General features: G+C 48.5%; 4 protein-coding genes across 4 annotated transcripts; 2 read left to right on the forward strand and 2 right to left on the reverse strand.

Annotated features, from left to right (window-relative positions):
* The first annotated feature begins 1098 nt into the window (after nt 1-1098).
* LOC120444570 (cyclic AMP-dependent transcription factor ATF-2) lies at nt 1099-2506 on the forward strand. The gene is made up of 2 exons (XM_039624327.2): nt 1099-2240; nt 2296-2506. Exons 1-2 carry the CDS (start codon nt 1229-1231, stop codon nt 2403-2405), a joined length of 1122 nt encoding a protein of 373 aa, XP_039480261.1. The 5' UTR covers nt 1099-1228; the 3' UTR covers nt 2406-2506.
* On the reverse strand, nt 2414-5891 carry LOC120444568 (TBC1 domain family member 31). The gene is made up of 4 exons (XM_039624325.1): nt 5349-5891; nt 5176-5289; nt 2698-5113; nt 2414-2638 (listed from the first exon to the last, which is right to left on the reverse strand). The coding sequence occupies exons 1-4, from the start codon at nt 5630-5632 to the stop codon at nt 2480-2482; spliced, it is 2973 nt and encodes a 990-aa protein (XP_039480259.1). The 5' UTR covers nt 5633-5891; the 3' UTR covers nt 2414-2479.
* A 62-nt stretch (nt 5892-5953) lies between these two features.
* LOC120444953 (leptin receptor gene-related protein) lies at nt 5954-7748 on the reverse strand. The gene is made up of 3 exons (XM_039624958.1): nt 7618-7748; nt 6323-6578; nt 5954-6257 (listed from the first exon to the last, which is right to left on the reverse strand). Exons 1-3 carry the CDS (start codon nt 7746-7748, stop codon nt 6150-6152), a joined length of 495 nt encoding a protein of 164 aa, XP_039480892.1. The 3' UTR covers nt 5954-6149.
* Nucleotides 7654-12349, forward strand: LOC120444569. The gene is made up of 3 exons (XM_039624326.2): nt 7654-8270; nt 9163-10126; nt 10193-12349. Exons 1-3 carry the CDS (start codon nt 8177-8179, stop codon nt 10743-10745), a joined length of 1611 nt encoding a protein of 536 aa, XP_039480260.1. The 5' UTR covers nt 7654-8176; the 3' UTR covers nt 10746-12349.
* Nucleotides 12350-12409: the final 60 nt, after the last annotated feature.

Genomic DNA, 12409 nt, shown 5'->3' on the forward strand with positions numbered 1-12409 from the left:
CACGCTGTCCGAAAAACGCGCGTCCGTTGCATGCAACGTGGCAGGGATGGGATGCGATGGGATGGGATCGGGATCGAGATCGGGACGTGGCCAAGGGTATGGCTATGTGGAATAGCCCGCTTGGCTGCAGTGAAAGAGAATGACTGTAATTACGCATCACTTTTTCTTAATTTTCATGCTGTGCATCTTGCGGCCCTTCCTCCTCGCAAACGGAGCGGATTGCAGTGGAGGTGAACGAGGAGGATGAGGACGACGAGGACGAGGACGAGGACGAGAAGGGGTCCTCCATCTTGTCGCTGGGAACAATTTGAGCACTGAACTTGACCCACAAGACGAGACTGCTGCTTTTTGTGCGGCAGAGTTTTAGAAAATTGCTCGTTTCGTTGCGTGCATGTTTCCCAAAATGCGAGCGACTTGAAAGCATTTTGCGTGTTGTTTTGTCCGCTGTCTGTTTTCTGCTTGTTCCTCCAATGAGAAATCTAATTTAAAAGATACAAATTTTAAATTATGGGCTTTTCTTGGCTGCCAAAAATGTTTCGTCGTTTTTGGTTTCTTCGCTTTATCTTCCTCTTCACATATGATTGCTTCTACGTGCCGAAGACTCGCATTTGGGCCTTTTGGGAAGCGATGGCAGATACGCAATTTCGTGGCGGAAATGCTGAATGTCAAGAGTGGCTTACTTAGACATTGGTTGCATAACATCATTCAATACGATTGGGGCTAGGAACAAAAAGAGCCCCATAGTATTTATTGGTAACCAGATTCAAATTCAAAACCTTGGCGCGCTTTTGTGCATCCACTCGCGGTATCGGATTATCGGTTTGCTCACATCACTACTGTGTCAGCCTCTTGTCTACGGCAAACAAAAACAAATAAAAAATACTTTATTTCAACGTTGAAGAAATCACTTAGTTCTTAATTATTCATTTTTTATTTAGTTTATTTTCAGTTCCATGTTATGGTATTCTACCGGTAGTATATTACATTTTACATCGCAAATTCCTAGGTATAAAAACCCAATTCAATTCCCAACACTGCTGATTGGGCTGAAATCAGTCGAATTGGTTTCTTTATAGAATCGATAGGTTCCTTACATCGATAACAATTTCCTTTTTGTTTTGCTAATGTGATTTACAAAATACTTGTTTTTATTGCGGATTGTCCGCGGTTTATGTCGTTTTTTTTGTAAATAACATGATTTTGATGTAACCTCAGCACCGCCGGAGACATGGAGGACATGGCCAGTGTGTCCTTCGGCGACTTTGAGCCCAAATCCACTGAGGGCAACTGCTATCAGAACTTTCGGGCACAGGCGGAACATGTCTCGCTGGACATTTCGCTGGGGCAGAAGTCAGATACTCTATTCGCCGCCGACCAGACGCCCACGCCCACGCGACTGATCAAGAACTGCGACGAGGTGGGTCTCTTCGAGGACCTGCAGCACGTGAATCCCTTTGACATTGGATTCCAACAAGCAGCGGAGCGAAATGTCAGCGGCACTCCCAGTCGTCCAGAGGCTCCACCTAATGACGGCGAGTCCCTGCACACGCCGCAGGTTTATCCCGTGGAGGCCTCCACCACGGTATCAGTTACATCTGAGAATCAGGTCCCACAAAATGTCAGCTGCGGTGATATGGATGTGGATCAGCTTCTGGCCACGACAGTGAATCCGCCTTCCAAAGCCAGTCAAGACGGTCCGCCACCGCTTCAGCTGATCCAGCCCCAGGTCATCACATGGGTGCTGCCTGCTCAGTCAGTTCCCATTTCCCTCGCCACAGCAGATTCTAACAGAAGCAGAGTGAAGCCGACTGGTGCCATTCATCCTTTCATACTGCCAAAACCCACTGCCAAGGAGTTACATAAAGCCAGTAAAAGGCCCGAGCCTATTCTGGTCAGTTGCAACCCACCTAATTACGAGCCCAGTAGCGCCAGTCTGACGCCCACCTCGCAGCTGCCCATCAAGGAGCGATTAAAGGCCATTATCCACAGCAATAACAACAGACGCAACTTCTCCACACCGCCCAAGGTTGCGAAGGCAAAGGATCGCAGTCGGGACGAGGATTGTATGGAGCGGCGAAGGGCAGCAGCCTGTCGTTACCGTAACAAGATGCGAAACGAGCACAAGGACCTCATCAAGCAGAACGCCCAGTTGCAGCAGGAGAATCAGGAACTGCACGAAAGAATTACCAGATTAGAAAAGGAGCTGCAGCAGCACAGGAGCCACAACAGCTTAGCTGGAGGTAAGCTTTCCTGAGCCGCTCCCGAGTTCATAAGTTAATTTATTTGTATTTACAGTGGTGGCCGACCAGCTGCGGATTCCTCCCTCCAGTATACACTTGCTCATCAATGTGCCCAACGTGTTAGTGCCTTCGTCCGCCAGCAATGCGAGCGCGGATAAAAAATAGTCGAGATGCCTTGTTCGTTAATTTATTTTCTAGTGCCATGTACATAATCCTACCCTAGACGTTTATTTGTACAATTAAGATAAATTCCTTCTGTATTCCAATGTGGTTGTATCTGTCGTTATGATTTCCGTAAACTCTCTCTGTATTTCAAAAATGGAATTCTCGATATCCACCAAATGGGGACTAAATTGCACGGATGAAGTCGCAGGAGTTCGCAGCTGTTCCATGGTCATCTGTTCGGAAGAAAGAAAACGTTGTAGATCACAGAATATAATTATCTTTCATTACATACATCCCGCAAGTTTTTCTGCAGCTGATCACGCTGCGAACAGAGTTTCTGGATTTTGTCGTAATACTTTTGCGCCAGTGGAGCACCCTCCGTATCCGAGTAGTAGCGCTGGGCAAGGAGCTCCATCTCCTGGTTACGTATTTCATCTTCGGCCAGCTGCATTTCTTGGTTGTGGCGTCGACGCTCTCGCTCGATGCTGTGCATCAGCAGGTCCATGTCCTTCTCCATCTCCAGAATCTTGCGTCGCTGCTCAGACTCCTGTAACTTGGTGATGACCTCGCTCTTGCGCCGACGCACCTCCATTTGGTAGGTGAGCAGCATTTTCCGTTGGCAGGTGATGCGCTCCTCCTCGCGATGGATTGTGTCCTGATACACTTTCTCCATTTCTTTGAGGCGGCGGGCGTGCTCCTCTTGCTTAAGTCCGTTTTCAAGACGTTCCATGATTTTTACCTCCTCCAACTCTAGATGTCGGATGCGGGCGTCGATCTCCTGGTTGTGCTTGATCAGCGATACTGCTTGGTCCTCCTGCTCATCGATCCACTCGCTGGGATATTTGAGGAACTTCGGATACACGCCCTTCGGAATGGGGCTGAAGCGTTGCATGAAACGCTGCGGGTGAAGTGCAAGCGCACATTTGGACATTAATTTGCGCGCCTTGGAAAGAAGCTTGGTGAGGTCCACTGGGTTTTGATCGTGGAAGAAGGAGAGCACTGATCGCTTGTCCGGCAGCCGCACGATTATCTCTCGATGAATCAAATTGTAGGCCACCACCAGAAAGACTGGAAACCAAGGTTGTTCCGAGAAGATGTTGTCCCACAGCGACAGCCACTGCTGCTCTTCAAGAACCTCGGAAAAGGCGGTGCTCAGAAGAGGCCAAGCAAAATCTTTGGGCAAGATCTCATGGGATTTATAAAACTTGCAAAGTTGTTCGTCACAGTGCTGCAGGATATTTTCGCACATGGCCAGATAATTGGAGGGCGGCAGCGGGTGGAATTCAAACCACAGCTGAAAATGGTTCAGCACAAGGGTAGCGATCAACTCGAAGCACACCAGACTATTCTTGGGCATTTGCTTCACAAACGGAAAAATAAGGTGCGGCAGAAAATCAGCGTGAGCTAGAACCTTGCACCATTGAGCGAGGCAACTCCAGATCTTAATCACAACGCGGCGTTGCTGATCGTTGCGAATCCTAAGCTTCTTGGCTCGATTTCTGACCATGAGAGGTGCTCCCAGTTTGATCAGTTCCTGGAACTGTGGCCCATTGCAGGGCAGGTCTAAGAGCGATGTCCAAATTAGGTACCTGTACTTTTCCGGATAGCAACCGTACTCCTTGAGCATGGTTTTTAGGCGCTGCGGATTGAGCAGGTGCCGCAGTTCTTTGCTAACGCCTCCACCGACGATGCAAGCCGGCAGAGATTTCGGTTGTTTGAACGTGGACTTCACCTGGCTGAGGCAGCGGGTCTGAGCTTGCAGGGCGTTGAAAATGCGGCAGGTGGACCAAACATTCACTTCTCCGCAGCGGGACGTTACACTCAACAGCTTGCCATCCCGACTCAGACTCAAGCTACGTGCATTGGAGTGCTGCACAATAAGCTTGTGATCTGTATTGGCCAGATCCAGCATAACCGCTTGGTTTCTGGCTGTGATTCCAAACACTATGCGCTCCTTGGGCTGCGAGAGGAAAGCCATTTGGTGGAGGGTAAAGTCCGTCAAGCGATACATCTTTTCCAGATCAAAAGTGGCCACGCTCAGCAATAAAAGATAGCCATCCAAGGTACTAAGGCACATCTTGTTGCCGTCGGGGGTGAAGCAGTAGCTGAGTAGCAATCCATCGGCAAAGTCGTAGTCCTGGCAGTCAAACGTCAAGTCCTCCTCCAAGTCGCTGTCATCAGGGCATCGAAGAACTATTTCCGGAACGGATTCTCCGGCTGGCAGCAGTCTCAGCTTGCGATTCCTGGCCTTGATAGGCTGCGCCATCCGCAAAGTGCCCAATGAATGGGAGGACCACACATGCAGAGAATCGTTGGAGAACCCTATGAAGAACTGGTCCGAATTGGGCAGGAAGGCAGCAAACTTCAGCGTGTAGCGCGACTCATCGAAATCCAGTTGGTGGGATACCTGCAGAGTATGCAGATTCACCAGAAGAGCATCGCTGCCAAAGCGCATGAGAGCGTTGGAAGTGCGTGCATTCGGCAGGCGATTGCTCCAACTCAATTCCTCAAGCGCTGCGCTCCCCACCTCTGCGTGGACGCCAAGAATAGAGTTGTCCACGTCTATGATGTAAATGTGGCCCGTTTTATTGCCCACAATGTAGTCGCTAGCGTGCAGAGGGGATGGACGGATGAGCTTGGCCTTGGGCATCCGGAATCCCAGGCGCCAGTAGCGTTTGCGTACAAAGTCGAAGACGAACACGTTGCCACTGGGGATGAAAAAAAGAGTGCTTAAAAGTGGATTTCCTCATTGGTCGTCACTGATCCTTACCGCTTGTCTATTACCACCAGTTTGTTGCTAAGTTCGTTGAAGCAGCAGGCGGCAATCTGGATGCGCACTGGCTGACCCGCTTCCTTGATCGTGTGGTGCACGGTCAGGACGTTCCTGGAATTCCAAAACTTCGTTGGCGTCAGCTCCACGATTCGCTTAAAGCGCACACTCACCCAGATTCGCCTTGCTTCAGCTTGAAAGGGTACTTGCGCATAGAAGCATCACTCAAGGGCACACTGCGCGCAGCCTCCTCGGGCTGCGTGAGCGTTACATCGGAATCCCCCGTGTCTGCATCCTGGTGAGTTAATAGCTCCAACTCCTCCTCCGTCAAGTCCTCCTCCACGTCAGTGTGGTCATCCCCATCGTCCTGCAGCGAGTTTTCGATGCCATGGAGGGTCACAGCTGGAATACCCGTGATCTCTTCCTTCTTGAATTCTGATTTTATTATCCTGTCCATGTTATGGGCTCAAATTAGGACCAACTCCATTTGTCAAAGGGCGTTTACTTTTGGCAATGAAAAAAGTATCACCACACGCGTAGTCAATGCATTTATCGGGCAGGGATATTTACTAATTGGTATAACTAAATGCTTATTTCCTATTATTTTCTGTTCAGCTAATTGAACAAGCCAATTTAACCGACTACAAATATTTTCAGTTCAATTCAATGAGTGAAAACTGCCAGCTAATCCCTCTTTGATACGCCAGTGGAGTGAACTACTGCCTATCGAAGAGTGGTTTGGATATCGAACCAGCAGGAGGAACCGGAACCAGACAGCTAATGTTTACTACGTCTGTTTTATTTCGTTTTTGTTTATCTGAATACAATTGATTATATGAGATTTGTTGATGACTGCGGATAAGCTACCAGCATGCGTGCTTACGGATAATTGGCCGTAACCCCAGGACTCAGTGCATCGGTGATATTCCTGCGCCGGTTACTGGCCTAAAGGGCTTCTGGAATTCAAATCCCCTCTAGAACATGGAGCCGTATGGCTCGTCATCGCGCATGGCGTACCCGAAGATGGTGCCGTAGTTAATAAGGTTACTTATTATCGTCAGAATACCCGCTGTCCAGGTGATCTGTGGTCAAGAAAAACGCGTGTGAAACACTCTTACAATTCCAATAACTCCCTCTGTTCACTTACCACCGCTGCGTGGGCTAGCACGATGGGCAGGGCGAAGGCACTCAGCACCATTCCCGCGGTAAGGAAAAGAGCAAACTCCGATTTCGGATTGGTCTCATTTCCAGGAGTTGTCCTCTTGGCAATGAAGACCGGGAGAACCGACAGCACGTAGAAAAGTAAAACGAAGAATGGATAGAAAATCTTCGGCGAGGGCACGGCGCAGGCCAGGATCAGGAAGGTAAGGCCAATGCATGTGAGAAAGGCGCAGATGAAGAGGCTGCACAAAGAGGAGAATCATTATCAGACGATTGGCTGCAGGAGTGGGTGTAGATGTAGACATACGCTGTGTGGTGGTTTTAGGAGAGGTGGCGCCGGTTCCATTTGGATTTGATGTAGGCAAAGAACGTAAGAAATTAGATTTGCATTAGATTGTTGTTCATAATTACCCTTTAAGGTGGCCATTGTGTTTGTTTATAAGTTTTCCTTTGTCGCTCCTAAAAATGACTCAGATGTGTAGTTCCAGGCGAGCTAGTTCATCAGTGTGGCCGAATCGGGACCATTCAAAAATACTTACTATACTTACTGATTCTGTATAAATCCGTTAAAAGTATTTTATTGAATTCGATTTTGAATTTTTTCAGAGTTGGTACTCTTAGACATTTTTAATATAATCCTTTTTAATTTTATTTTCAACTTATATACTTATTTTTTCGAACCTCTGTTCATTGGTTGGTTTAGGGCTCAGCTTTGCTTTCCCAAGATCTGTTTAGAGAATTTTTTTTGTTGTAAAGGGTTTTTAACTTTAACGTCCGTTTATTTCCTTCATTATACAATATTATTTTTCCCGCAAGAATTCGAGATCCAGGATCCTGACATCAGTTCTAATGCTCCCATATCCTCATGACTGATTCTTCACCGCCTGCCATAACTCCCGCAGTCATTCGCTGGTGAGAAAAGCTCTTTGGCTGCCAATTCATTGATAAAAATTAAGCGCGCCCTATCCCAAGCGAGGAAGCTGGAGGAAAGGGAAGGTTCCCCAATGCGGGCAAGTAGTAGGTTGGCGCGGCTTTGGGATTCGTGAGTGGCAGCCACCTGCTAGCTGGCCGAGAGTCTCGTTGGCTTCGCCTCGGCTCTTTATGAATGCCCGTGTTTACTGAAAGAATAAAGGAACGGACGTGCCGAGCTTTTCAGCCCCACTGTGCGCAGGCGCTGCTTCAGACCACTGTGCCCCCGTGGTTGTTGTTGCTGCGCGGCCTGCCCTCAAAAGCTGCCCGCAACATTTAACAGCGCGGGGGCGAACCTAACATTTGCGTCACAGCTTCTGCTTCTTCTCGGGCTTTTTGCCGCCGCCAGGCTCATTCAGTTTCTTCAGTATAACGGTATACGTCGACAGCGGAGCAACGCAGCCCAGAAGTCGAGTCCCCTCCGCATATATCCTCACATCCATATGTCCATCTGAACTTCTCCGCCAGCAATCTGTGAGAAAAGTGCACCATTTGACATTTTCAGCAGCCGGTGCAGTGCAGCGAAACCTTTACTTGGGCACCAGCTGCCTGAAAATCCTCGAAAAGTGCAATTGGCTCTGGGTATTAGCCACAAATATTGCACGCCCACGCGAAAGTGCAAAAGTTCGGGGAGCAACCACCAGCAGCTGCCAATTGGGTATATTCGCAAGTGTGTGCGAGAGTGTGCTAGTGTGGGTGTTGAAAATCAATAACCCTCGTCGACGTCGTCGTTCTGGCCAAAGCCCCATTAACCGGCCATATGGCAGTGGTGGCGGTGTTGGTGCAGTGCTAGATAGTTTCCATTCGCAATCAAATTGTGAGTTCTCGAGAAATCCGCAAGTGCAGCTGCAAGTGCAAGTGCAAGTGCAAGATGGCGGCTCGCCTGGAAATCACCGTTAGCTTGGCGCTCGCTGCAACGGTACTCTGCAGCATATTGGGTCATTGCGAAATGTCCGTTTACCCAGGTAAGCCTAAAAATAGCGCACTACACACCCATTCACCCACACACACACACCCATACACCCATTCCACATACACCCATACACTCGCAGCCTTAGTGCTTGAATGGAGCAGGAGGACGGGGGAGGGGGCTGCCACCTCGATTTGTGTATCCCCTGCACTAGATACATGCATAGCGTGTCCTGCGAAGTGCTCCGAATCAAACCAAAACACCCACGCTCTATGCTTCGGCAGAAGTAAGAAGTCAAGTCAACTGCAGCGTCGTAAATACATAACTACATATACATACATAAGTGCTACCGTAACACCCACACAGGTGGAAGTTCTTCAATCGAAAAGTACATACACATATGCATATGTACATATGCATACCATTGATATCCTGCATTAGGTATAAATATAAGGAATAGCGAAATTTTTCATAGCATACATTTAAGCGCCTTAAAGCTGTTCGTTAAGAAATACTTCCTCGATTCGAGCGCAACAATGGGCCGCACACGACGACAACAACAAAGTGCGATAGAATGGCCGAATGGCCACGCACGTCACAGACTTCAGTTCCCAGTCCTCCGACTGTATATTGGTCTCCCTCACTCTGCGGGAAATGCTCGGGTTGACCTGGGCGCGTGTGTAATTGGTCTATTTTTAGCCTCTGGCAATAAAACGAACTTTTGTTTGTCTATTTCGAATCCTTTAAGGCCTTCGGGGGCAGACCAACCCCACCACTTATATTTCTATTCCTTCTATTTCCATTTCGACTTCGATTTCACTTTCTATTTTCCGAACGCTAACACGCAGGCCAGGCTCATTACCATTACCATTACCATAATCACCTATCCGCGCCTGCTAACCCGATTAAATTGATCCGAATCCGAACCTGAATCCGAATCCTTGCAGGATTGCGCCGTCGACCCATTCAGCCGCCCGTGATGGATCCGCAGAGTGAGCAGGAGTATGCTTTCCTGGCCCAGATGATGGAACAATACGCCCGCCGTCGTCTGCAGCAGCAGTTCGACCAGCAGCTGCACGAGATCAACATGAAGATGGATCGTCAGCGGCAACTCTTGGAGGAAGAGCGCTACCGTCAGCGGCAGCAGGAGCTCCAGGTGCAGCGCGAGGCAGAGGAGGACTACGAGACCAACGGAAACAACCTGAACCAGCAGTACGACCAGTACGACAACGCGGAAGCAGAGGCCAGCTACGGCAGTCCGATGGAGGCGGTCTCGGATCTTCAAAGTCCTCCTCTTTACCTCCCTCGGCTGCCCAATCTTCCGCCCCTGCCCAGCCTTCCAAATCGGCCCAGCCTGAGCAACTCCCCGAACCGGAACAGTGTGCTCCGCGAGCGGATTCCCTTCGCCGTTGGTCCCAACGACGCACGCTTCTTTGACAACCCGAACGACCCCTCGGGGGAGCTGGATTCCCGAGCGCTGGAGGACTACGAGGAGTATGCTCCCATTGAGCCCACGCCCGAAGTAGCCACCACCGCCAGTAAGACCAAGATCGATACGCCTGTGCCGGCTCCCGTGCCCGTTGAGCCACCCAAGCTGCTTGACGCCGCCAACGCCAACTTCCATCGCATCAATCCTCAGTCCGTGGCCGCCGCAGCCGTTGCGGGAGTCAATATTCCCCTGACCAAAGAACAACCACCCCATGAACTTAACGCACTGATCAACAAGCTGCAAAAGCAGAGCAAAGCGCCCTCCCATTTGACGCTGGTCAACGGAGGTGATTCCAGTCAGGAGCAGATTGTGCTGCGCCAGCACATGGGCATGAACAGCGAGATGGGGGTCTACATAGTGGCTCTAATCGCGGGTGTTAGTGCAGCGGTGACCGTTGGGCTGCTCGCCCTCGGAGTAACTTGGTAAGTAGCCCTGAGAACCTCCCCCAAATGCCTTATCCAAAAGCTAACGAATGTATTTGGTGATAGGTTCCATAATCGACACAAGGCAGCTGCGGACGTGGAATACCCTGCCTACGGCGTAACCGGGCCGAACAAGGATGTCTCGCCGTCCGGTGACAGGAAGCTGGCCCAGAGCGCCCAGATGTACCACTACCAGCACCAGAAGCAGCAGATCATCGCCATGGAGAACCAGGCCACGGACGGTAGCTGTGGCATGTCGGACGTGGAGAGCGACGACGACAACGAGGAGGGCGACTACACGGTGTACGAGTGCCCCGGCCTGGCGCCCACTGGTGAGATGGAGGTGAAGAATCCGCTCTTCCTGGACGAGACGCCGGCCACGCCGTCGAACAACCTGTCCTCCCAAGCCGCTGGAGCTGCCAATGCTTCAGCCGCGACCAATAACAACATCACGCAGGCCACCCCCCAGCAGCCGGCCACCCAGAAAAAGGGAACGGTCAAGCCGAACATTAATCTCCTGAACGCCACGGGCACTGCAGCAGCAGCCGCTTCAGCCGCATCAGCAACCACAACGACCGGAGGGGAGGAGCCCAAGCAGAAGCGCAAGAGCAAGAAGTAAGGCGACTGGACTTTGTTTTCCCTCTTGGGGCAATTGGTAAAGTTTGACTGATCAATTGTCAGCCAACAGACACATCCTCTACACAGATTCAGAAACAGATCAGACTAGGTGGTAGCGCCATATATATATGAATTCCTAACAGACACTCCAGGGAATGTAATTCCAGGAGCCGAGCAAACCACACACACAACACAACTCAGCTATCTGTCACTATTCTTCCCTATATGCATAAGTCCGGTAATGTAACGTAATTGCTATGCGGTAAGAATAGCTCCCAGCACGCCTGAGCCAGTGAACCGTGGGTTCCCCGAACCCTATCTGAATCCCTATCCGAATCCCAATCCCAACCCCATCCACCCAGTTTCCACCCGCTGTCAGTTGCACAACGCTGGTGATTCTGTTAAGATCCGGCTGCGTAATTCTGTTCTGCACGGCAGCGTGGGTTATTGTATATGAACTTTTTTTGTCTCTGCGAATCGTTGGATTTGAGGTCTGGAGAAGCTAAGGAGGTAGGGAGCTTAGGAGCTCAGGAGGAGGGACAACCAACCGAAGCAAACTAACATATTATATTATTATAAATATATGTATACACACACACACATATTTATATATAGATATATATTCATGTAATTATTGTATTATATACACGGATACACGGAGGCGGACACCTTTTTACTTACCTGTCTGTGTGGTGTACTATCTTCTCTCATTTTTACTACGCTTTGTGATCGATCCTAAATTATCTGTGTCAATTTAGAAATACAATTCCGGCATCCAATCTGTTTGCATGCGCAAGCAAATATATTTCGTATAGCAGGAGACGCGACTAGAGGAGGAGAGGATTATTTACAAGTAAAACTTAACAATAATTTCCCTGCACATTCATGTAAAGTAAATGAAAAACGACTGATAACACACAAAAATAACACGCGTCTATTGTACAAAACAAAAAAAGAGAATATACGAAGATACGAAGAAACAATTTATTTACTGATTAGTGAGAGATTATTAATGAAAACTATCAGCGGAAACGATTACGATTCCCAGCCCCCAAGAACTACTATAGGAAACTGTAGCGAACATTTTACTATACTATATTCTCGATTGCTGTAAATAATCATGAAACATTGGGCAAAGGACAGAGTTAGGAACCATTGCGGCCGAAACAATACACTGAATACAACCGAATTGAAGAACTTGCGAGTTCAAAAACTAGCTAAAGAAAACAGAACACGAATACTATATTTCTATTAACTAGGCGAATGCAAAGCATCTTGGAGCATTGAAAATTGATAATTGAAAATTGAAAATTGAATTTGAATTCCAAATCGAAACTGACTTAGCCACAATAAAATGCGCATAGCATATGAATGTACGTTGAGCGTAATGTTGAGTTTGAAATATATATTTTATGGTGATTGGCCAAAGACACGAAAATAATCCGAACTCAAAACGAGGACTCGAAATGCTAAGTTTCAAGCGGAGGTGCAGAGAAAACACTTTGTGAATGAAGAGCATAATTTAATTTATATTTATTCATGTATGATAACCGTAAAAACACAAATTATACAATATGCATACAGAATAAACTAAACTAACCAAAATCACGCCGTTTCTTTTTTTTCCAATCAACACGTATTTGGACTTGGAATGCTAAAACAGTT

This window comes from Drosophila santomea, chromosome 2R (assembly GCF_016746245.2).
Source record: "Drosophila santomea strain STO CAGO 1482 chromosome 2R, Prin_Dsan_1.1, whole genome shotgun sequence".
Classification (NCBI taxonomy): Eukaryota; Metazoa; Arthropoda; class Insecta; order Diptera; family Drosophilidae; genus Drosophila; species Drosophila santomea.